This window comes from Chinchilla lanigera, unplaced genomic scaffold (genome assembly GCF_000276665.1).
Source record: "Chinchilla lanigera isolate Chin_1 unplaced genomic scaffold, ChiLan1.0 scaffold00002, whole genome shotgun sequence".
NCBI lineage: Eukaryota > Metazoa > Chordata > Mammalia > Rodentia > Chinchillidae > Chinchilla > Chinchilla lanigera.
Genome location: NW_004955403.1, coordinates 50,369,974 through 50,395,505, shown reverse-complemented (window position 1 = coordinate 50,395,505; position 25,532 = coordinate 50,369,974). Strand labels below are relative to the sequence as shown.

The 25,532-nt window shown below is 46.4% G+C and overlaps 1 protein-coding gene across 1 annotated transcript in view; it reads left to right on the top strand.

The window, feature by feature from the left end:
- Scara5 (scavenger receptor class A, member 5) overlaps positions 1-9,294 on the top strand; it is a 100,124-nt gene extending 90,830 nt beyond the window's left edge. The window contains exons 8-9 of the mRNA XM_005373759.2: positions 1,950-2,144; positions 7,158-9,294. Of these exons, the coding sequence (XP_005373816.1) occupies positions 1,950-2,144; positions 7,158-7,294 (332 nt within the window). The 3' untranslated portion in view covers positions 7,295-9,294. The remainder of the gene's footprint in view (positions 1-1,949; positions 2,145-7,157) is intronic.
- Positions 9,295-25,532: the final 16,238 nt, after the last annotated feature.

The following is a 25,532-nucleotide window of genomic DNA, read 5'->3' as shown; positions in this document are numbered from 1 at the left end:
CAAGTCTGGCTGTATGCCTATGTCACATTTGGCTTCTTCTTGTTTCCCTGGCCCAAAATTCAAGTTTTCCAGGACCCATGGCATACTCCTGCCATCTCTCATTCTACAGTTCCCACACTGAATCTCCTGTACTCAGCCTCTGGCCATGACATGGTGCCAGCAGAGGTGAGGCAAGTCTGTGAGAATCCAGGGTGGACACCACCTGAGCCAACCCTGGGCCCAGCCTCCTCTGCTGCTACTGGCTCCAGGTTAGCTCCTCATTACTGCTTAGGCAGTTTCACTGTGTCAGACCTGGCCTCTGGATCCCAGCTTCCCTCCATGGTTTGCTCCCCAAGAGCTCCTTGGCCTGCCTTTTGGCAGCCGGAAGAAGCTGTATTTTCATTAACTCTGTCTAAGGTGAATGGGATGAAGGATGTAGGCAAATATGTTAAATATTGAGAGGAACCTTTCAGTGGGCTCACTCTGTAATCAGCTGGTGTGCTGGGAATGGCATGATTTCCTGGTGGCTTTCTTGTTACCCTGTGCAAAATGTTCTGGGTTTCCTTGTCCAGACAGTGTGTAGTAGGGAAGGAAGAGGGGAGGGAAGGAAAATGGGAGGGAAGGGACGAAGGGAGGAAAGGGGAGGGGAGGAGAGAGGAGAGAAGAGGAAGAGCAGCTTGAGAAGTGATATTTGATCAGGTTTGGTGGGATAAGTTTGTTGTTTTCTCTGGCAGCTCACAAAGATGTTTTCCTACATAGTGTCACCCACTTGTCACTGTGCTACAGTACAGTTACCCTAGCACCACCCTACATCTCCCAGATACAAAAAAGGATCATTTTGACCCTGGTCTTGGACTTGCTGAACAGTTGGAACTAGAAGGAACCTTACTGATCTCCTAATCCTGTCACCCTTGAAGGCTAATCTATAGATCAATTACTGTTGAATCATTTGGGACATTTGGAAAAGGTACAGATCCCTGACTCCTGCCATGAGGGGACACAGAGGAAATGTAAATGCATATTGCTAACTGGATTAGTCACTTTTCCGTTCCTGGGACAAAATACCCTTAAAGGAAGAGAGGTTTATTTTGGCTCACGGTTTAGTCCGCAGTCAACTGGCTCCAAGGCAGAAACAGCATGGTGGTAGGGTGTGGCAGAGGACCGCTGTTCAACCCATGGCAGCCAGGAAGCAGAGAGGAGGAAGGGAGGAGCTGAGGGCAGGAATAGACCCTTCTAGACCACACTCTACCAGGGCCACCTCCAACCAGGCCCCACCTCCTTACAGCACATTCATCCATGAGCCCGTTAGTGGATGAACCCACTTGTGAGTATAATGCCCCATAATCCAGTCACCTTCCACACACATGAGACTCCAGAAGGACATTTTAAATCTAGACCGTAATACTAACTGAAGGAAAACAATGTGAAAAGGCTACCCACTGTGCGATTCCAAGTGCATGACGTTCTGGAAGGGGAACAACTATGAAGACAGTGAACAATCAATGGCTGCAGAGATTGGAGGTGCCAGAGATGTACAGGTGGAGCCCACAGGGTGTTTAGGGCAGTGAACTTATTCCGTACAGCACTGTCACGGTGGATGCTGCCATTAGGCTTTGTCCAAACCTACAGCATACATCCAGCCCAAGGAGAAGTATGAGCTCTGGTGACCATCATGCATCAGTGGGGTTCGTCAGCTGTAACACACGCACACTCTGGTGGGAGACTGATAGTGGGGGGACTGTGGGGAAGCTCTGTACCTTCCACTCACCTTTGCTACAAACCTAAAACAAAACAAAAAAGGGGGTCTGGAGGGGAAGAAAGCTGACAAAGGGCAGGAGTGACACATCCTCACCTGTGGCCTCAGCCTCATGTCCCTCCTACCTCGTGTAGAACAGCCTCAGAGAGGCTGCCCGGGTGGGGCCCTGGTGTGTCCAGAGCCAGGTGGTGACTGGCAGTGGCTGTCCCTTCAGGTGGCGTGGAAGTCCCGATGATCCGCCTGGTGAACGGCTCAGGCCCACATGAGGGCCGTGTGGAGGTGTACCATGACCGGCGCTGGGGCACCGTGTGTGACGACGGCTGGGACAAGAAGGACGGGGACGTGGTGTGCCGCATGCTGGGCTTCCGCAGCGCGGGGGAAGTGTACCGGACAGCTCGCTTCGGGCAAGGTGAGGCCCACGAGGCAGCAGACCTGAGGAGGGGGTGGCAGATCCTGGGACCGCCTTCTTCTTCAAAGCCTCCATCCCCTGGACTGAGTCACCAAGGGTGCCAGGCTCTGCCTGGGTGTTTCCAGCAATGGGAGATCACTGTCCCCCAGGCAAGCAGTTCCTTTCCTTGCGTCTAAATCTTGTCTCCTGTCAGTTTCCCTACCAGCCCTCATTCTCCATCCTGGTTCACAGGCACAAAATGAGTCCCTCAGGCACATCACCCGTCCCTCTTCCAGGCTTGGTCTTATCTCCCCATGCTTTTATTACTTCCCATGCAGACAGTGCTCACTGTGTTCCAGGCTATATTCTAAACACATTACAAAATCTCATTTAATTCCTACAGCACTGTTGAGCAGACACAGATCATCTTCTTTTCCACATGAGGAAACGCAGAAGTTGAGTAACTTGCCCAAGGCCACTCAGCTAGCAAATGGCAGGGCCCGTGTTCAGCCCAGACAGGCATCTCGGGAATTCAGACCCTTACCCACTCTGCTGGGCATCCCCAGATAGCCCACCTTGTCCTTGCAGGGTGAGGTTTCAAAGCCCTCGCCGTGCGGCTGCTTTCCTTCTGACTTGCTCAAGTACGTGTGCTGTCTCCCCACAGACAGTCCTGCAGTCTGGGAGGGAGGACCCGGATGCTCCCCAGCCAGCCAGACGGTGACATTAACCATGCAAACATTTCCTGTGGCGAGGAAGATGGCTCCAGTCTCCACTCCCCCATTGTATCTGTCTCTCTGGCTGACTCTATGTCCTTCTGCTACCGCTGCTGCAGTAATACCATAGACCAGGCAGTTTAAAATCAGCAGGAATTGATTTCCTCACAGCCCTGGAAAGGCCAAAGGGAAGTCCAAAGTCAAGGTCCTGGCAAGGTTGGCTTCTCCTGAGGCCTCTCTTCTTGGCCTGTGGATGCCATTTCTGCCTGTGTCCCCACATGGTCTTCTGTGTGTGTCCATGTCCTGACCTCCACTGCTTATAAGGACGTCAGCCGTAATGAGTTAGAGCTCATCCGAATGACCTCATTTATCTTAAGTACCTTTTCAAAGACCTCATCTCCAAATACTGTCACATTCTGAGTCCTTTTGGGAGTTAGGACTTCAACATAAGTGTTTTGGAGGGATGCAGTTCAGCCCGTTACAGTCTTTATTCCATGGCGTGCTTACTGTGATAATCTGTTTAGGCTGCTATAACAAAATAGCAGAGGCTGGGTAGCACATAAGTACAAGAAATTTATTTCTCACCCTTCTGCAGCCTGTGAAATCCAAGATCAAGGCAGCAGGAGGTTCAGTGTATGGTGAGGGTCCCTTTCTTGGCTCATAGATGTGTCCCCAGTGATAGCAATCCCATCATGAAGGGTCCATCCTTATGACCTAATCACCTGCCGAAGGCCTCATCTCCTAACACCATCACCTTGAGGGTTAGATTCTCGTTCGGTTTCCTCTTGCAGCCTCCACCCACACTAATATGAACATCTGCACACAGATGTCTAAGACTACTCTACTACCTTCCCAAACTTCCAGTAAACCAGTTCCAAAGGCTTCTAAACCTTCTGGTTAAATAGTCACAGTAATGACCCCACTTCTGTGGTACCAATTTTCTGCATTAGTCACCTTTCTCATTGCTGGGACACAATATCCAATACCTACAACCTTAAAGAAGGTGAGACTTAATTTGGCTTACAGTTTTGGTGGGTTCAGTTCATGGCCCTTTGGCTCTAAGGCAGGAACATCACGGTGGAAGGGTATGGTGGAGCAAAGCTGCTTAGTTCATGGTGGCTGGGAAGCAGAGAAGGGGAAAATTGCAAGAGAGGAATGGATGAGGGACTGTCATGACTACTCAGCTCTGTGGTTATAACAGGAGAACAACCATAGACAATGTGTAACCAAATAGGTGGGGCCATATTCCAATTTATTTACACAAACAGACATTGGGACACATTTGTCCCATAGTTTGCCGCCCCTGACTTAAATTACATGCTGTGAACTGTGGCCTGTGGTTCTCTGATAAGGAGCAAGGCCTAGACTGAGTGAACTCTGCCCCATAACAGTTAACAGGACCATGCCCAAGTCACTTCATCTGCTGGCACCTCCACCTTTCTCTCTTTCTCCACCATCCGTTAAGTAGCTGTCCTGTGTACCTCTGTGGAGCTCAGGCGAACACCTGTACGATTCTGTATGACTTATTTCTGTGAGTCACGTTACTGTAGGTAAACATACCAAAGCTCACACGCTAGCTCCATGAGGCAGATGTTCTGCTTTTGTTGTTCTGTCTTTTTTGGTTTGTTGATGTATTCCAAACACCTAGAAATAGTGCTGAGCACAGAATAGGCCCTCAGATGCTCAGATATTTGTCACCTTCACATCTGGTGCTGTGAGGGTCAGAACACCTGGGCCCTAGCTCCGGTCTCGCCTTCCCAGTTGCTGCATTTTCTCCAGAGAGTAGAAGCCCCTCCACCCTGTGTTGACCCAACAGGACTGTACTGTGCAGCTCAAGCTCAGAGATAACAGGGTGGAGGTGCAAACCCAGCTTACGCCGCACCACACGTATGAACCCCTGGCACATTCCTAACAATTCCCAGGTGTGTGATGGTGACTCTCAGGCCCTGGGACTGCACCTTGAGGAATCCTTGTCATTCTAAACCTGAGGTGAGGATTGGCACCCAGATATCTGCAGAGTGCTGGCTTTGGCAGTGGGGCGAGGAAGAGATGGTTGCTCCTTCCCTCACCCTCCAGGGAGGCCCCACACGGTTGTCAGAACTGAGATACTCAGGGCTGCTCATTTAACGACCCTGTTCCCGTTTTATTGTGCTTTCCACACGTGGACATGAGCCAGAATTCCCTGGCTAAGCTCCAGCGAGAGCTTGGAGCTTTGAGATTCTAAATGCACATTTAGTCCCGGTAACCCTGGGCCTGTTCTTTATTTGTTAGTCTCCTTTATTTGCTTCTTTATTTGCTTTGGGTGTGACTAATCCCACAGAGCTCTGGGGCCCTCAGCCTTTTGCTGGGTAATTTGTAGACTGATACGTTTTCCCGGAGATGTTTAATCTGCGCATTACTGCTGGACTGCAGGAGCTTGTTGTGTAACAGCTCCAGCTCTCCAGGCCAGGAGAGGCTCTGCAAAGACAGGGTCCTCCCCGTCCTGTCCCCAGATCATTTCACGGCAATCCTCTGACAGCAGATGCTGAAGATCCCTACAGAACAAAAATAGTCAGCAGCACCGGGGTTTACATGGCCCCTTGACATTCTTTACAGAAGGATTTTACCTGGTAGCCCAAGAGTGAGTAATAGAGTCGAAGGTTTTAATAGTCAGTTCTACTAAGGAAGAGGTAGAAATTGTCAAGCTGCTGGGAAACAAGAGGAGGAGGACACAGTGTGAGGTCCAGGTACAATACTGGTTCCCAAGCTCCTTATGTGTAGGCTTTGGCAAATTCCAAAACGCTTTCCAATACAAGAGCTGTTATCTCAATGACTTGCTCAGGTGACATGGCCAGTAATGTTGGAACCCGCTTTATGACCCTTAACCCTGTGCTTTTTGGCCACAGATCTAACAAATGAGTTGCTGGGGTGACCAGTTATCCCGATTCACACAGGACCTAGTAAATTTTAACACTGAGAATCTCATACCTGGGATGCCCATCCCAGTCTGACAATGGAAATGGTTACCCCAGATGGTGCTAAAGCTTTGGTTGGAGCATGCCCCACAGCAGCGCCCTTCTCCTGCCCCTATGCCAGTGCTTCTCAAGCTGCCAGGATCAGCACCTTTGTTAAAATGCGGATCTTGCCTCTGTCCGGGCTGGGCAGGACTCGGAGATCTGTTTCCAACAAGCTCCTGATGATGCAACCTCTGTGTCCAGGATCTCACTTTGAGCAGCAGAGCTGCAGTTTCCATGGGAGCCCTGAAGCCCAGTTGTCCTTCCAGAAGGCTCCTGAATGGGCTCTGCCATCTTGATTTAGCATAGCTATCAGCCCAGAGAGCCCACTGGTTCCTGCCAGTTAATCATGGGAGCAAGGGATCCCACTCCCTGCCGCCCCACCACGCCCAAGCCCAAACAAGACCTCCCAATCACTCATGGAGGCCCAGCTGCCCCAGCTATCCCATGTTTATGCTGTTCATGGCTCAGGTGGAATCCTGGGAGAACCATAAATGGGAGGCCTCCATGCATGGGCACCTTCAGAACAGCAGGTCAGTCCAATTAAGAGTGAAGTGAGCGGGACTGGGTGTAGGTAGAGTTACCAACAGATCATCTCAGAGACCTTGTATCTGTAGACTGACCTAACTACTTGTGGTTTACGGATGCCCTTGCATATCCTTTAATATTTGTCATGTCACAGTGTTAAATTCTGGGATCACTTGTCGTTCCAGAACCACTGTTTGGGTTCATAGAACGGGATCACAAGATTGGAAGTGATGTTGACACAGATGCACTTGCGTCTGGAACACTAGGAAATCCTGGGTCTGTCTTACCTTTTACCTTTGATTGGGCCCTGCCTCACTCTTTATCAGCGAAGGCTTTGAGACACCATGTCACAAGAGCTATGCAGTGTATCTTACAAGGTGTGAGCCTGGGAGCAGCGAGACTTGAGTCTGAGGCCAGACTCTGCCACTTATAAGCTGAGTCACCTTGTATCAGTTGTCACAGCTCTTGGAGCCATGGTTTTCCCATCTATAAAATGGGTTTATTAAGACCTACCTCAAAGCACCATGGTGAGGACTCAAGAAGCTCGTAGGTGTAAGATGCTTGGGACCTAGGAGAGATGAATAGCCTCACCACCATTTATTGTTATTCTGCCTGCAAGGAATACAGCCTAGAAACAAGCACAAGTTCTTGGTGGGGTGGAGGTGGCAGATGGAAGCCACCAGATCTGACAAATGCTTGCACAGCCAGGGCCAGCCTGGTTAAGGGCAGACACAGTCCCACCTCCTTCTCGCCTCCTGCCTGCTTCTTTGCTAAGAAGTCACGCTGTTCTGTCTCCACAGGCACGGGGAGGATTTGGATGGATGACGTTGCCTGCAAGGGTACAGAGGACACCATCTTCCGTTGCAGTTTCTCCAAATGGGGGGTGACAAACTGTGGGCATGCTGAGGATGCTGGGGTCACATGCAATAGATACTAAAATCGGGCATAACCCGAGGTCGGGGCCTTGCTTCCATGCCTCCTTCCTGCATTTTTGGAGGGGGGCATCACTTGGGGCTACCCTGGCCATGCCTCTGCTCTGCCCAATCCAACACCCCCAGTCCCCATAGCCCTATGCCAGGACTGTGGTGGCCTGTTGTCACTCTCCTTTCAGACATCTGCTCCAAAGTGCTCTACGGGATCTACTGCCTGTCTCTCCTTCTGCCGGGGCTTCCAAGTGAAGAGCCCTGGCCAGTGGGACCACCAGTTGGCTCAGCCTTCTGACCATCATTCCTAGGGCCTCAGAATCCATGTTCTCTTCAGTCTCTTGGTTACAGATGAATGTCCAGAAGATCTCAGAGACAGAGGCAGCTGTGGAGATGGGACGAATTATGGATCATTTATTCATGAGATAATTCCCAAACCTCAGTTAGGCCAAGAGTTTCAACACCCACCTCCCCAGCAAGTGGCAATCTTGGGTGTCCTGGTCTCCCCTCTTTATTCTGCCTCTACACACTGTACCTTAATTTGTGGAGGTGACACAGAAAAAAAAAGCAAAACCAGCTGGAGGAGCAAGAGGGAAATGCAAAATTCCTGCAGAAACCCAGCAAGGGAGAAGGGGAGGGAACCCGGCATTTATTGAATGACTACAGTGGTGTGCTAATAGTATCTTGGGTGCTAAATTCATTTATCCACTTTGCCACATTGGTACAAGGTACATCAGTCTGGGTAAGAACCTACCTCCAGGTAGTGCTCAATTGGCCCTTCCACCTGGCTTCCAAGTCAGAAGATCAAGAATGACTGAACCAAGGTCCCACCTGCACCTTAGCATGTCTTGGCCAGACCTTATCTTAGGCCAGGGACATAGGTGGTTAGAAAGCTGCATATGGCAAACCCTGTGCTGTGTGATGCAAGATCAGACACGACGGGCCCCCAGGTTAACCATCTGTGCAGGAGGAGAGCTGATCTGGAGGGTAACATAGGGGCCGTCCATGTCAACCTGAGTCCATCGCTTAGCCATTGGGCACTCGGGGTTAACAGCAAGGTGGCGGTGTCTCAGAGCTGTTGAAGGTGACATTGCATCTTCCAGGACCCTTCAAGTGTGATCCTGTGGTCAGGGGAAACACAGATTCTGAAGGATCTTACAGGCGTGACAGAAGTCAGGAGTCCCTGTAACCTCCAAGGAGAAGGAAGGGCCACGGGCCTCTGCAAGTTTGCAACTGCAGCCCCACTGAGTGTCAGGGAGATCGTACTCTGCTGTTTACGTGAAGAGCGGTTGAACTGTACGAGTCTTAGACCTGGGACAGCCCCATATAACGAGTGGATACAAACACACCTCGCTTTGGGAGAAACAAATTCACAGTCAGGCCTCAGATACAGGTGAGCGTCATTCTGCCCGGACAAAGTGGGACCTGCGCTCCTACAGTCACAGGTCCAGCAAAGGCCCTGGCTGACAACCAAGCCCATATGTGCTCTCGGTCATTCTTTGCTTACAATACGCTTGTGACTAATGTCCTAATGATCAGAGACTCCTTCTGACCCACCGCTATGTTTACATAATGCGCATGTACTCATGCATTTTCTTTCAGAGCCAATATATGTATGTATATATAAACATAGCACTCTTTACTACATAGCTCAGCACTTGCAAAATTTGTGTTAGATCATTACTAATGGTGGGAAAATGTCACTTTAAAAATCACCAACTTGGTTCTAGTAAAGAACCTAGTTACGCTACCCATGAAAAATCATACGATTTCCTTACTTGGTCTTTTCATTTAGGAAAACTCAAGTCTTGTTTATGTCAAATTAAAACAATGTTGAAATGTTAAATGTTTGAACCTTTAAAATAAAAGTCGACTAGTTTACATACCTATCTAAGAGGACATGGAAATGACCATGGACCTGTATTTCAGGGACTAGAGGAATTAGGCCTGGCCTAAGTACACCAGATCTTTTGTAAAAAAGAATTTCAATAAAGTGAAAAAAACGTGTCACTAACAAGTGTTCCATCATGGTTTTTCTCATGAAAGCTCAGGGTGGGCTGGCGATTTAGCTCAGCGGCACAGCGCCTGCCTGGCAAGCACAAGGTCATAAGTTCAATTCCTGGTACCAGAAGAAAACAAAAAACAAACAAACAAACAAACAAAAGAAAGCTCAGGGTGTGTGCACAGGGCTGATGGAACTGGGTGGTCTGGTCATATTTCAGTGGGGATTGGTGAGCTTTTATGAAAAGTCATCTTAATTCTTCCACAGGACAATCAACACACTTTAGACCAAGACCATGATAGTACATGTCTTAGTGTGTTATCTTGTTTTTTTGTTTGTTTCTTTCTTTGGTAGTAGTGGGATTTGAATCCAGGGTCTTCACATTGAACTATGTCCCCAGCTCTCCCCACTTAAAATCTATTTTTTAAATTTTGAGATAGGGTCTCCTATGTTGCTAGCTTGCCCAGGTTAGGTTTCAACTCAAAATCCTCCTGCCTCAGGTTCCAAGAGTGCTGGGATGACAGACCTTATTCTGCCTCCTGTTGCTATAACAGGAAATCTGAGACTAGGAAATGTTTAAAGAAAAGAGGTTTATTTTAGCTCCCAGTTGTGGAGGCTGAGAAGTGCAAGATGGCAGCTCTGTCTGTTAAGAGACTCCCGCTGGCAAAGGCAAAGGAGACAGAAAACAAGGGGTGGGCTTGCTTTATAACCAGCTGTCTCACAGTCTGTCAAAGAGTCCTGTGAGGTGCAGAACTCATGGGAGAAAGGTGTTAATCCATTCATAAGAACACCCGGCGTGACCCAAACACGTCCCTGCACATTGAAGACTTAAGCTTCCAACACATGAACTTCTGGGAGACCCACCCAACACAGCAGAATGTGATGGCTCAAACATCATTTGCTAACCAAAGGAAATGGGTCCCAAGAAACAAAATACCCAAGGTTGCTGCCATGAGAGAAATGCTTTTGAATTCAGAGAAGAAATGCACTCCTGCCCATTTCCTGCCATCTCCAGAGTTCTCACTTACGGGCACGCTTTCCTCTGGAGGCCCACTCCCACATGAGAAGGTGGTGTGGAGTGAGTTCTGAGTCTGTGAGTTTACTGGGCCCATCACTGAATCGGAAGCAGGAATTGCAAGTAGTGTGTTGGGAAGACCCAGGCATTGCCTAGCCGTGGCCACAGGCTTGTAGGTGGCACCTCTGGAAACACCTAACACCCTAGAAACAGCAAAGTAGATTTTCTGGAACTCTACAAAGGAAATACGTTTTTTTTTTCTCCTCAAAATGCTGGCACATGCACACACACACACACACACACACACACACACACACACACGCACACTTACGGTGATTCTGGTTCTATAAATGGTCTCCAGAGAGAAGGGCAGCAGCCCCTCCCTTCCACGCTCTCTGCTGCCTGGAAGGTATGCTGACTGCTGACTGTCTTTGTCTCCAGTGCCCGATGCCTCGCTTTGCAGCCTACATGTCATCATTAAACACAACTATTTCTGGTAGACGAGGCATGTATGTGAAGAGTGAGCCGAAGACCCAAGCGAACGTCTGTGTACCTTTCTGCACCTTGCTCTTTGTCGTTCCTGTCCCTCAGGTGCTGAGAAATTCTGCAGCTCAAGGTCACTTGATCTCCGTTATTGCTAGTCTTTGCCTCTCACCTTAGCAAAATTGTTGGACTCTGGGCCTCCCTCTGGGCTGTAGTCAGACAGAAAACCAAGGCTGAGGTAGAACTCCCCTTGCTGTTCCCCTTGTCCCAGGGATCTGTGCTCCATGTTACCCAACATGTGAAATGACGGGTTTCAAGTATTTTGTGCAATTTGTATCTTCCTGGTTATGCTGGAGGAAGGGTTATTCTGCTAGGTCTCCTCTCATGCCTGGAAGAAGTCCTCCCCATGGCTATTTTCTGGTCCAGGAGAATCATAAGGGAACAGCCTTTGTTGTGCAAACATGGCTCAAGGATTTGGCAGGGAAAAGGTCTGGAATGAGTCTCCAGGTGGGGAGAGGCTCCCCCTGCCTTCTCCCGCACCCCTTCTCACCAGACTCCCTTCAAAGGTCAGCCCCGAAGCTCTCACTTGGTTCTCCTTAGCCGAGTTGAGCTACAGATGAGCAATAAGGAAATAATTTCAGAAAAAATACAGATGGCCTTAAACAGGCGGTCCAAAATAGAGGTCTTAGACCATTCAATAATGCCTTCTGTTGTGGCCCCAAAGAGCTGGTAGAACTTTCCTGGCCTCTTGCCTGGCTCACTTGCTTCTTGGCTCCTACTTACATCCATACTATGGGTGCTTTCTTACTTCCCACAGGGCTTTTGGCTCCACCAGGAGGGGGCATGATGCTCTCTTTGGTTCACCCAGATGCACTCGCTGAGACATAGCTCTAGGTCCAGGGGATGTTCTGTAGTTGACAGACCCAGACTCATCTTCATGGACACAATGAATCTTCTTTCCCCTTGGAAACCCATGCCCTATCTCAGGGGGATGGTGTGGACCAAGTTCCACTGTGTGTCTCTTAACCAATACTTACTGAGTACCTAGCACAAGCAAGGCCCTCTTAGAGTTTACATTCTAGCTCTTACACTTCCACAGGCTTTCAATATAACATTAGAAACCCAAGAACATTATCCAACAATAAGAAGCACATTAGGGAAAGTGGTAGTGTTTGTGTGTCAAGCAAAGCAAAACACAAAAAAATTAAAACACCGTTTTAATTTCCAGTGAGTTAACAATAGCATAGGCAGCTCTGGTTATACAGAAAAAATTAAGAGATGGAGATGGTTAAAGAGTAAAAAGATAGCTCTGTTCATCCAAAATGGTAGAAGGACTGAGAATGTAGCTCAGTGGTGTAGCATTTGTTTAACATGCATGAGGCCCTGGGTTCCAGCCCCAGCCCTGAAAATAAAATAGAATAAAATAAAATGTTTCATACAAAGTGGTAACACATAAGCAGAGCTCAGCTGATGGAAGTGATAGTCAACATTCCTTGAGCATTTACCATACAATGAATTCCCTGAACCTGTACAACCTCTGGCTCTGTTCTAATCATCCCAGTTCTCCAAGAGAGGAGACTGAGGCCTTGAATGAATCACACCAGAAGTAGAGAAGTTAGGACCTGAATATCCAAGAAATCCTAATCACTGCTATGGTGTTATTTATGTGACACAAGCAACAGCAGTACTATACTCTGCAAGTTCAACTCTAAAAAAGGTAGCAGGAAAGATCATAGAGCAACTATGTTGAAATAGAAAACATTTGAGCCTTAGACCTGTTAATATGCCTACAGAGATAAACAGCTCCACATTCAAATGACCCCCAGTAGACCACCTGTAGAGAGTGGGCCCCTATCAACCCGGCAAAGAGATCACAGCCTTCCTATAAACCCCCAATACTCTTGCAAAAGAGGCTGGAGACTCCTGCTCCCTGGCCAACCTTGGAACATCTGGCTTTTCAAAGCATTTAAAGGAGTTAGGGAAGGATAAGATCAAGTGAATCCGTATTATCCCTTCACTGCCACATTATCAAAAGAGTCCCCCCACAATCCAGACGACTTCAAGTTTCTTTCTTTTTCTTCTCATATTGCTTAGTACCTTTGATCTTTCTGAAATTATTCCTAAAATCTTCTCTCTTAACAAAGTATTTCAAACCAAACCATTTCAGCTTATATGTCCTCCCTCACTAAGATTATTGGGCATACTCATTTATTCTTGAACCACAAACTGGACTGAGGAGGAAGTTGTTCAGTACATGAGAATGAGAACATCAGGTAGGTTTCGCCATAATGCATGCTAATCAGGAAAAATGGAGCAGCATTCCCCAAATCAAGAGTAAGAGTCCTTTACTGTTTACACTGAACTTTCTTCCCAGGTTGTCTAGTTATAATCGGACAAATATTACATTCCTTCCATGTGTTTCTGAGAGGTGGTTATACATGAACACTGACAACAAAGAAGTTGAGAAACATATCTTACAGGTCAGTCTTTTGAGTCCTTGGGCAGCACAGTACAGGGCAGTAGGGTGCAAGGGGCAGGGGGTGTCTCTGTGTTTACCCAGGTGGGATGTGTGAGCCTCCAGAGGGAGCTGGTCCAGACCAGATATGCGGGCGAATGGTGGGAGAAGAGGTGAAGGACAATAGGAAATATGAGGTGGGAACTGGATTTGTTAGAACTCTGGAGCCTCCTATGAGGATTCATAGTTTTAAACTGAAACACAGAAAAATTCAGATTCTGTTTTGTAAACAAACCCAGAGAAAGGCAGTCAGGGGATCTTACTATAATTGCTGTAAATCCTCTCCTACTGTCAACTTCTTAGCTAAAGTTCTAGGCTGTGTGTTTTCTGATGACAAGATTCCTCTGCCTCGGGAAAAGAACTGTGAGTCTGTTGCTTTAGGAGTCATTTCATGTACTCAGCTGACGCAGCTCCCTGTGTCTTCGGGTCGTCCTCTCGTGTCCCATAGGGCCGAGAGGGGTGCTACCTCAGGGTGGCCTTTGTTGGAGCAACTCGACTTTGGGTGCCAATAGAAAATCTAGAACCATTTGTTCCCTACTGATTTTAGTAAGAATAAAGCCAGGCATTCTTATGAAAACAGTTATACATAATGACATTCACTCATTTTCCTACAAAGATGACCTCACCGGTAAGATTTGGTGAAATATCCAGCCCAGTTCCTGCTTGTGTGTATCACAACGCCCAAACTCTATCCTTTCACGGGGGCTCCATTAGAAGGGCCCATGGTGACTCCTCGCTTCTTTTAGCCCAAAGTTCTGTTGGTAGGGCTTTGGGGGCATCAGACCGGCTTGGTACCAAGCCACTTTGCAGAGGCCATGCTGAGCATCTGAGTCCATTCTGAAGCGATCTCTCAACCCAGCTCCAGCCTGACACCGGACACTCTTTTCTTGCGGTGCTGCCCCCCGCTCTGCAGTGCATTTATGCCTTGAGGGCTCCCTGGTGGCTTCCCCCCAGAGGCAGCTCCGGAGGGAGACTGCAAGGCATGATCCTGTCTGTTGCAGTCTGCAGGAAGGAGACTTTCCTCTGTGACCCTGTCTTGTTTCCGTAAGCAGCACACCGGCTTCCTCCTGGCCGCTGAGTTCCTTCCTGCAGCATGAGCCGGTTCAGCCGTGTCTTCCCGACTCTGTGGTGCCAGCCTTGTCCCAGGCCCTGGAGACTCCGCACCGCTGGATAGCGCCACCTTCTGAGTCCCCAACCGCAGCTCAGCCCCTCTTCTTCCTCTCCCCTTCTCTTTCTTTCTTGCTTGCTTGCTTCCTTCCTTTCCTTCTTCTCTCTTCCCTGCCCTGCCTTCCTTTCTTCCTTCTTTCCTTCCTTGCTTCTGCAGTACTGGGGATGGAATTCCAGCACACTTTGCACGGACCCACATCCCTAGACCTACAGTTTTTATTTTTTATTTTAAGACAGAGTCTTGCTAAGTCACTAAATTGACTGGACTGGGCTCAAACTTGTGATCCTCCTGCCTCAGTCCCTCAGAGTGCTGCATTACAGGCCTGTGCCCCCATGCCTGGCTTTCGCTCCTCTCTTTGTTTCTCCCAGAGGTGTCTTGGTCCCTTCTTCTGTCCCTTCACCCAGGTGCTACCACCAGCACATCTGAGAGTTCTTTTGCCCTTGTGGTTACCTAGCTTACAATTTTTTATATTGCACTTCCTCTCAAATAACTGGAAGGGTTCTGTCTCTTACCTGATGTGCACTTATACTTCTGAGCTCACTGCTGGCACTCCCGCCTTCAAAAGTAGCAGCAAAGGCTACCATGTCTTCTAGACCAACCCTTCTATTTAAACACACAAAAAACCAAGGTAAACATCAACCAAAACAGATGGGCTCTCCCATTAGTTAAAATCCAGCATAAGACTTAGAATTGAAATTTAGAGTGAGGCATGGTGGCCCACACGTGTAATTACAGTGCTTGGGAGGCTGAGGCAGGAGAATTGGGAGTTGAAGGCCAGCCTGGACTTCATACCAGGACCCTGTCAAAAAAAGAAAGAAAGTATCTATAGCTGTTGAGATACTTTACTTGGTCATAAGCCCTAAAACAGTGCTGTGGCTTAGTTTTCCCGTCTTATACTGTCGTTCACAGAGTTCAAGCTGATGAGCACCGTAAGCCCCCGCTCCCTCACAACGCTCCTTTCTTCCTTTCTTATCTCCTTGCCCAGCCTGAGTCCCCACTGCACCGATTTCTGGTCTGTGGACCATCACTGCCCTGTACTGGACAGCGGTGTTCGGGCTGCTAACCGGGCAGGGGATGCCTCACCAGCACCTGCAGATTCTCTGGCTGGCATCATCACTGCCTGAGCCCCTCCCTGGTGGGGGTGAGGTTGGAGGTATGAAGAGCACGGATGTGCTGAGCTGCTCCACCCTGCCGTGGAAACATCCCCAGGCCATCTTCTAAACTAGTGTATCAAGAACTTCCTGGGAATCTCCCATCCCATGAAACTCTTCCCCTCTTTTGCATCTTCCATCCTCACTACAAAGCAGTGGATACTGTGGCTATCAATCAAGCCTAATGTATAGTAAGAAATTAAATGACTACTTTTAAGATTCTCAGTTTGTACAAGAAGGAGCCCATGCAGGTGTTTACTGAATCCTTCCCTTATGCCAGGCACCATGGTAGGTGCTGGAGGAGCAAGTCACCAAAGACGAAGTCAAGTCTCAGTTCACTGCAAAAAAGACACACAATCCCCAAGCATGATCCAGTGGGAGGCCAGTCACATGGTAAAGCATATGGCCCGAAACCACCAATGACAAGTTTTAAAAGTAGCCAGAGGTGGCATGCACAAAGCCCTAGGTTTGATCCACAGAAACACACACACACACACTCACAGAGGGTAGGGGAAACATTACCTAGAAAGGAGTAAAGATAACAATAACACCAGATAGTTCTTTGGAAAAAATTAAACTTGAAAGACAGAGAGCAACATCTTTTAAATGCTAAAAGGAAAAAAAAACACACTATCAACCTAGAATGCTTAATCCAGCCAATATATCTTTCGAACACCAAGGAGAAATACAGATTTTTTTTTCAGACTTATGAAAGCTGAAAGAATTCCTCCGCAGCAGACTTGCACTTCAAGAAATGTTACAAGAAGTCCTTCATGCAGAAGGTAATGACACGAGATGGGACATGAAGCTACCCAAAGACCAGCAGCCCTGGATGGTCACTACGTGGGTAGATATGGCCACTATTTTATGGGCACTTAAAAAATCTCCTTTAAAAAATAATGAACTGCTCAAAGCAAATGTAGACACGATGACTTGTGTTGGACAGGGTGTGGAGCCCTAAAACTCTCATACACTGCTTGTGGGAAAGTAAAACGGTAGAGGCACTTTGGAAAGTTTGGTGATTTTCTTAAACAAGTACCCACCATAGGACCCCATCATTTCTTTTCTTTTAAGTTTCTTTATTAGTATCTGTTCACACTACATAATGAATGCATTCATTGTGGGGAGTCGGTACACGTCCATATTAAATCTTAATGCTTTCTACTTCACCTTCTCTGGCCTCCCTCCCCTCTCTCTCCATTCCTAGGTTCTCCTCCCCTCTGCAGAAGGTCTACCTTCCTGCTTCCTACCATCTAGCTTTTATTTTGCTCTTTAAATTATTTATACTTTGGGTCTCTCACATAAGGGAAACCATGTGATATTTAAACTTCCGTGTCTGATTTATTTCACTTAGAATTCTGATGACACCAACATTTCAATGCTAAGTACTGTATTTACCCAAGAGAAGTGAAAACACATGTTCACACAGAGACTTGAACATAGACATCCAGAGGAGCTTTGTCTGTAACGGGCAAGAATGAGAACAATGTAAGTGTCCACCAACAGGTGAACAGTATGAACAGCATTGTGATGAACAGAAATGAAGTCTGGAAGTTTAAAAAGATAAATAGAGGCTGAGTGTGTAGCTCAGTGGTAGAGCGCTTGCCTCGTATGCATAAGGCCCTGAGTTTGATTCCCCAGTACCACTTTTTAACTTACAGATAATGTTAATAGATTGGAAGCAAAACTAATCAAGAAGAAAAACAGAATGTAAATGAGGACAAAATATACATGTAGCAGAAATAAAAAAAAAATAAGAGAATATTATGAACAGCTTTATGCCAGTATATCTTTTGGAAAAATTTAGATAAAATGACAATTTTTTAAAAACAAAACAGAATCAAGAAAAAAAAAACCCTTAACTATTTCAACAACTTTTAAGGAAACAAAATCTGTGGTTGAAAATATTCCCACAAAGAAAATTCAGCTCATATAATTTAAAAGGTAAACCCTAGCAAACATTCAAAGAACAAGACATCTGAAACTTTTACAAATAGTTCCAGAGACTAGGAAAGAGAAAACACTCCACCCAATTCATTTTATGAAATTTGAATCTCCTTCATAACAAAATGAGACAAAAACATACAAAAAAAGAAAGATTACAGGCCAATCTTACCCATCAACATAGATGCAAAACTGCAAACAACATAATAGCAGATAGAATCCTAGGAAAAACATTCCACATTATGCCAAGTTAGATTTATCCATGGAATGCAAACTTGGTTTAACATTAGAAACCATTAGTAATTCATCACATTAACAGATGAAAGAAGAAAAAGTATATAGTTATCCAAATAAATATAAAAAATTCAATATTTATCAATAACAAAAACCCTTTGTGAACTGACGGAAACTTTTATAAGGGTATCTGTCAATGAACATGTAATAAAAGGACTTAAATGTAAATATTATAAATATAAAAAGATAAAAATGCCAGCTGTTTCTGCTACCTTTCAGCAACATGTCAGAGATCTTGAGTTCACAGTTAGCAAAGAAAAAAAGAAGCTATGCGAATTGGAAAGGAGGAAACAAAACTAAGCTGGGGGTGACTGCACACACCTGTAATCCTAGCACTCAGGAGGCTGAGGCAGGAGGATCACCATGAGTTCAAGGTCAGCCTGAGCTACATAGTGAGACCTTGCCTCAAAAAGAAAAAAGAAGAAACAAAATTAAATATTTTCAGGTAAGATGATTGAACACATAGAAAACCCAGAATAATCAATGGGCAAATTATCAGAATAAATTATTAGAGCTCAGTGCATGCACGAACCACTAAGATGTCTACATGCACGTCTCCTTACTTTAGGTAGGCACTTAACTTGGAAGCCTAAACACAATGAGAAATTAACATCCTGGAAGACATGACTAGCGGCAGAGTATGCCCACTGAGATATTCAAACAGATGAGCCCATCACCAACAATTTTGGAGCAGAAATGACTGTGACTGGGTGGGTGAAGACCTTGGCCATCCTGCTTGGGCCATCTCTCCGGCAGTGTTTGCTCCGCTGCCTGCTTCCTGGCCCATGCCCTCCCCGCCATCCTCCCTGACCACTCCAGCTTGGGCCATTCCCTCTGCGCGCAGCTCTTATCTCTCCCTGCCCCACTCTTGCCCCTGTTGCTCAGCCTCACCACCGCTCCTGAGGGAGCCTTCCTTGACCTCACCCTCCATCAGTCCCTCGTCCTCAGCTTCCTGTCACCCCCACTTCTACATCATCATTCCCAATTGTGAAGCATCTGATTTCCTCGGGAGGCTGTTAGTCAACTCCTTGAGGCCAGGAACTGCACCATATTCTCCGTTGTCTCATTTGCACCTGACTGGGGGCTTGAGAAGTGTTAGATGCTATGGGCTAAATGTCTGCATCCCCTTCCACACTCACATGGTGAAATCTTATCTCCCAAGGTGATGGTATTAGGAAGTGGAGACCTTGGAGGAAGATTAGATCAGAGGTCAGATTAGGTCAGAGCCTTCACGAATGGGATGAGTGCCCTTGTAAAAGAGATCTATGGAGGACATCGTGGTTACTTTTCTCTCATTGCTGAGACAAAATGCATGGTGCCCAGAATTAACGAAGGGAAGATTTATTTAGCTCAAAGTTTGTAGAGATTTCAGTATAATCAGCTGGACCCAAGGCAGGGTGGTGGCGTGTCAGAGGGGCAACAGTTCATGGTGGTGGAAGACAGCAAAAGCAACAAGGCAAAAAGGGAGGAGCAAGCAAGAGAGAAGACTCTTTCTGTCCCTTACATTGTATGCAGGCTACCCACCCTAGGGTGGGTGTAGCACTCATACCCTTAATGCCAGCATTGGACTGTGAATTAATCACAAACTCTTCAAGCCTGCCCCATGAGGCTTTTGGGGGACATCTAGACACAAACCATAACAGAGGGCTCCTTCCTCCCTTCTGGTGCATCTTCAGAGAGAAACTGGTTTTCTAACTCACTTTCTTGTTGCTCAGAAGAAGGCCCCACACTCACAACTGAAAGGATAAGAGGTCTGTTTGGCTTACAGTTTGTAAAGGATTTAGTCCATACTCAGCTGGCTCCAAGGTAGGATGGGAATAGTAGAAGGGTCTGACAAAAAAAAAAAAAAAAAGCTGCTCACATCATGGGGGCCAGGAAGCACAGAGAGAAAGGAGGAGACAGGGAGGGAGAGGCACCCTTCCAAGCCACACCCCAGCGATGCACCTCTGCTGAGCAGGCTCCACCTCCTAACAGCACGTTTGGCTATGGATTCATCAGTGGATTAGCACACTGTTGAGTATAGCACCCTCGTGATCCAATCACCTTCCAAAGGCCCACCTCTGAACACGTGATGTTTGAGGGGTGACATTTTGGATCTTAAACCATAGCACCAGTCATCTATGATCCAGGAAATGGGACCTCACCAGACAGCAAATCTGCTGGTGCCCCGATCTGGACTTCCTAGCACCCAGAACCATACGCAAAAGAAGGAAGATGGGAAGGAGGTGAGGAAAATCTTTGCTTTTCTGCACTAATTCTCTGGAAGAAAAACTTACACGGTGGTAGAGTGTGGGTGAAGAAGGCTGACTTTGCTTTCTGGGGAAACATCCCCATCTGATGATGCAATAGTACTTTTAAAGTCCATTTTGCCCAGAAACAACTTCCCAACTGCGGACAGAATGGGATCTTCCTTGGGATTTACGATATCTAATCAGTTATTGGTGGTGGATAGCACTGCTGGAAAAATATTAGCAGATTTTTAAAAATTCCCGTATAAAACCTCTCAGTGGCTGGTAAATACACCTTGGCATCCTACATCAAGCAAAAACTTTATTATAGCTAGTGGAGGCCACTTGGTAAAAGAGTACAGAATGTTAAAAGGAAAATTCATTTGGCCAACTAAGTTTAGTAGAGTTTATTTGAGCAAAGCGAAACAAAACAAAAGAAAGCAAAGCAAAACAAACAAACAAAAAACTTTAGAATCAGGCAGCTCCCAGAACCAGATCAGATTCTGAGAACTCCAACCAAAAATGCGAACTGACGACATTTATGGAAAATGGCAGTGAGATAGAGACACCTTCACTGGTTATGGCTTCATTAGCTAATCGGCTACAGAGCCTTTGCAATTCACTAAAGCTGAGCTACTGTGATTAAATTCCATGTTAGTTTGGTGTGTTTGACTTAGTGCAGAAACCTAATCAAAAGCAATGTCTCCTGAAACATTGTATTTAACGGGAAGAGGGGATTAGACGAATTGAAGTCTTAGTCACGAGACTACCTTCAGGATCATCACTGTAAATGGCGGCATCCTACATACCTTATAAGGACTAAAAAAGAAGTTCAGTAGGAATTTTTTTTCCAAACTCTGAAGTCTTGTACAAATGATATCACTTGTACAATAACATGGAAGACCTTATTCTTTGGCTCATTGGGGAGGTGGTCATCATAATTTAAAATTATAGGAAACTGCTGGACAATAAAATACAATATAATGTGTTATTAAATAAGTAAGTCCTAGGACCAACATAAATCCTATTTGAAGAGATTACATTGTCAGAGTGTAATGTTGACCTTAGGTTCACTTAAAGTTTCAGAGACAGGATTTTTGTTTTTTTAACTCATTCCATGGGATTTGTCTATCCATGGGCGCCCGAGTCAGCTCTTTCCTAGAATGGCAGGGACCAAAGTAACTATAGTGTGGACAGCTCAGAACACGCTTCATAGCCCGTTTCTCTGTAGTTTCACTGGGCATCAGGCCAAAGAGCCAAGGAAAGTAGGGAGCAAGTAAAGGGGGAAGAAATAAAGCCATCTGGACCACACCTCCCTTCTGGTCAGCAAGACTGCTGTTGGCTCTCTGGCGACATCTGCAGGTGAATAAGAGAAAGGGCTCTGAACGTTTTAGGGGAAAACCGTAGTTTCTAAAACTCACTCTAAGGTGTACACGCAGTCCCCTGGGCACGTTCTCATTCGGCAGCTCTGGGGCAGGGCCCAGGCTTCTGTATTCCTAGCAGGCTCTCAGAGGGTACTGCAGCGCTGCATCCCCAACGCTGTGCTGAGTGTCAAGGCTTGAAGGGAGCTCAGAGGCGGAAAGAATATTAGATAGCATCTTGATCTAACTTGTTATTTTAAAATGAGGACACTGGACAGAAAGAGGACGCAAGAACTCTCACACGGGGATATAATGGAAGTTGGTCCATTTTCTAAGCCCATTGTCTTGCCTGTAATATCAAACTCTGTGTGTTAAGAAAGGCTTTCAAAGGCCAGCAGACTATGCTGCCTTGGAATATCACTTTAAGGATTATTTTGAGCTGAAAGCAAGGGAGAAGAAACAAATATAAGAAAAGCTCTCTGCCTGCCCCATGTCTAAAAGAAGGACTTGCAAAGGTGTCTCTACCCTTTCTCCCAGGAGGGATCAAGTTGGTCACCAGAGATGGCTTGAGGCCCTTATCAGCCTGGAGGCCACTGTAACAAACCTTACTACCTACCCTGTATCTCCCATTGGCTTTCCACATTTCCTTTCCCATACCCTGCTGCCCCTAGAGACTCAAAGTCTGACTCTTTTGCTTGTCACTTCTCTAAAAATGTATGAGTTTTTTTGTCAAAGATGTTAATAAGCAAGATTCTAAGCCACATCTTTGAGGACTCTTCTTTCCCTGGATTTTCTCTCATGCATGCAAGAGACATACACCGTGATACACTTCCATTTGTTCTCTTGTCAATCTGTCTTTTCTAACAGGGGTCCCAGAAATTATTTTCCCCCATACTTTCCAGCTGTAATATTTCACTGTAGCATCATTTGCCCAGGACTACACTGCTAGAGAGAGTGGGGTACACCTCATCTTTGCCTCCTCGAGAGATTAGGTTGGATGGCAGAGTTTAACTTGATGGCCAAAACCCTTGGACATGAAAATGGACTGTTGTGTATACTGAATAATATTTTCCCTGTCTTTGACACCCCTCTGGCTGGGAGGATAATTGGTTTTAGATGTGGTAAAAGATGTCCCTGGTTTCCAAAAAAATTGACATTTTCCAGATGGATGGAGCAGGGTATAGATTGATAAGGAGAGGTGAATGGGTGTCCAGGTTAAGAATAGCAGTAAATCCTTCTTACCTTTATCTCTGGCTGTAAAACAATGGAAGACAACTCTTCAAACAGATTGTTCCAGCTGTCACCCACCATGTAACTCTTGCTACTCCCTAGGGGATCTACTTCCTTGGTCTCCATGGTGATTCACTCCTCCCAAGGCCACGATGGCTCCCAGTGGCCATGCTATGGGGGAAACAAATGAGACTATTGATTTTAAATTCAAGGACATTTGGAGACACATTCAGCTAACCCTCATCTATATTAGATGTAATTGCTCCAAGCTTTGGAACGGATTACCTTCAAAAAAATAGCTGACAACACACTTTGTAATCCAGGGACTTGGAATGGATTGCCCTCAAACCACAGTTAATTGGCAGAAGATAGAAAACAAGCCCTGACTCATGGAACTCATTAACATTACCCCTTAAAGAAATGGTTAAGCTTATAGGAACTTAGACATGCAGAAATTGACAGTTGCATGTATAATCTGGCATGCAGTAGTGGAAAATTCCCTGAGCTGGGGAGCAGAAGATAAGAGATTTTTCCCTGAATCTGCCATTTACCAGCTGTGTGTCCTTGGACAAGTGAGTGAGCCCCCGGGGACTCAGGTTCCTCCCGAGGGAGATGGAAGGATTGTACTAGATCATGTCTCGGTTCCCTCCCATCTTCGTTATTCTGTTACCTGCATATCCTAAAAGAAAACTTAGAATCTCTGCAGTAGAAAAAGGTCCTAGAGAGATCTTTTCTGCACCTTAATGTCACATGGAGAGATGTGGGAAAGAGAGGTCCAGAGGTTGACGGCCGTGGCGGAGGAGCGAGTCTGAGCACACTCGGACTCCTCATGTCCTCGGCACACCGAGGGAGTCGCCCTGCCTAGGCTGTCCCACTCTGACCTCTTACTTCCGCACAGCTCCAGGCCAAAAGTACCGCCTCCAAAACACGCCCCTAGCCCGCCTCCATTGCCACGCCTCTAGCCTGCTCAATAAAATGCCTGGTACTTCTGCAATAAAGTGGATTTGCACCATCAGCCTGGTCTCCGGTGTCTTCTTTGTTCACCGTTGCCAATTACCACGGGCCCAGGTCCTTCGACTGGAGAGGTTCTACCTCAGAGAGATGTCTCTTTTGTGTGGGAGGATCTATGGGGACCTGCATGCACAGTCTTCTGCTGGGCATCTGGGTCTGTGCTCCATTTTCCTTTGTTCCCACAGCTGGTAACCCAGCCTTTGGTGCACTATAGACCTTGCTAAATGTTGAGTGAGCAACAAAAATCAGTCTTCTGCTTATGAGGTGTGATGGAAAAATATATTGAATGCTTTAATTTTTAGAAATTGTATTACAGTAAAAGACACATTGCCATGAATGCCCCCTCACAATACTTCCTTTCCATTTGAACACACATATCCCACTGTTTTGGCCGCTTTGTGAGGCAGTTCTGTCCTCTTTCATGAGTGGTCATGGGTATACCACCATGGCTGCCTTGATGTTCTGAATCGATTCAAAATATTGACCTTTCATGGTCATTCTGACTTGGAGGAAGGGCCAGAAGTCTCTCAGTGCAGTCACTGGGAACAGTTGATCACTGAGAGGTATTCAAAAAGTATGACTGTTTAAATTAAAGAACATATTGCAATAAAAGACATATTGCCATGAAGACACACCCTCTCATTTTGAACACATTTATCCCATCGCTGTTGGCAATGTACCTTTCATAGTAATTAGTTTCTTTAAAATTTAAACATTCAATGTATTTTTAGAACACTTACTGTAGAAATCCTAAAGTTTTGGCAAGGTTGAAGAACACAGTGTCCTTAACAAGCCTACTCTCTCTGCCTGAAAGCCAAATCTCAAACGAGATGACCAGCTGACTCTATTTCCTCAATTCCATTTCCCCTCAATGTGTTCCCGTCCATCTGCCCTTTCAGAGCCACAAACGTAAGTCAAAGCTTGCCGCCGAGATCTGCAATGGAAAATCAATGGGCCTTTGGAGTTTTGTATATCTGATCTGCCACCAGGATTCAACCCTTTTGTCCACCTTCTGCTTGTTGCCAAGGCTATGTTCACACCGCTCTCTTCTGACTCCCCCAACTCCTACAGTTGCTTATTCTCAGCATCACCTACAGCTCCAACTTTCCTGCCATTGTGTCCTGGGGCACCTCAAGGACCAGCTCACTGAGCATCCTTTGGACTACTTCATGCACCTACACACACTGACTCCCAAATGAACACCTCCAGCCCAGACATCTCCATATCTGGCTCATATCTTCAAGGTCCACATCATCCCCTAGGCAGTACAAACGCCTGCCCAGTGCACCGTGTGTAGCCTACCGACAATGAAACAGGTGGCCCAATTAAAAACCAGGCAAAAGATTTGGACAGACATTTCGGCAAAAAAGATAGACATACATCAAATAAGTGTCTGAAAAGATACAAAGCAGTGTGAGAACCATAGAACATGTGTTGGTTTGGGGCTTATTTTGCAAGGGGAACAATATAATACAGGACACATACTTCATATGATTATTTATAATAGTCACCCAGAGAACAGTATACAAAAGAGTACAGGAAATCTGTCCACACACTAAGACCAAGGAATCCAGCTGAGGGCCTGGATCCCACAACAATGTCCTACATGAGTCCAGCTGAATACCCAGAGCTCATAACAATGCCTTCCATGAATCCAACTGGAGGCCCAGAGCCCATGACAATGTCTCATGCAGGCCTGTTTCACAGATCTGCTGGGAAGGTCCAAAGATCAGTAGTGGAATCTACAAAGTTGGTGCCAGCAGGAAGAAGGACCCGTGCTAGCAGGCTGAGGGATCTGCACTGGAGGCAGGAAGTGATACTCAGAGGAACCAGAGCTCCCCCAAAATGTA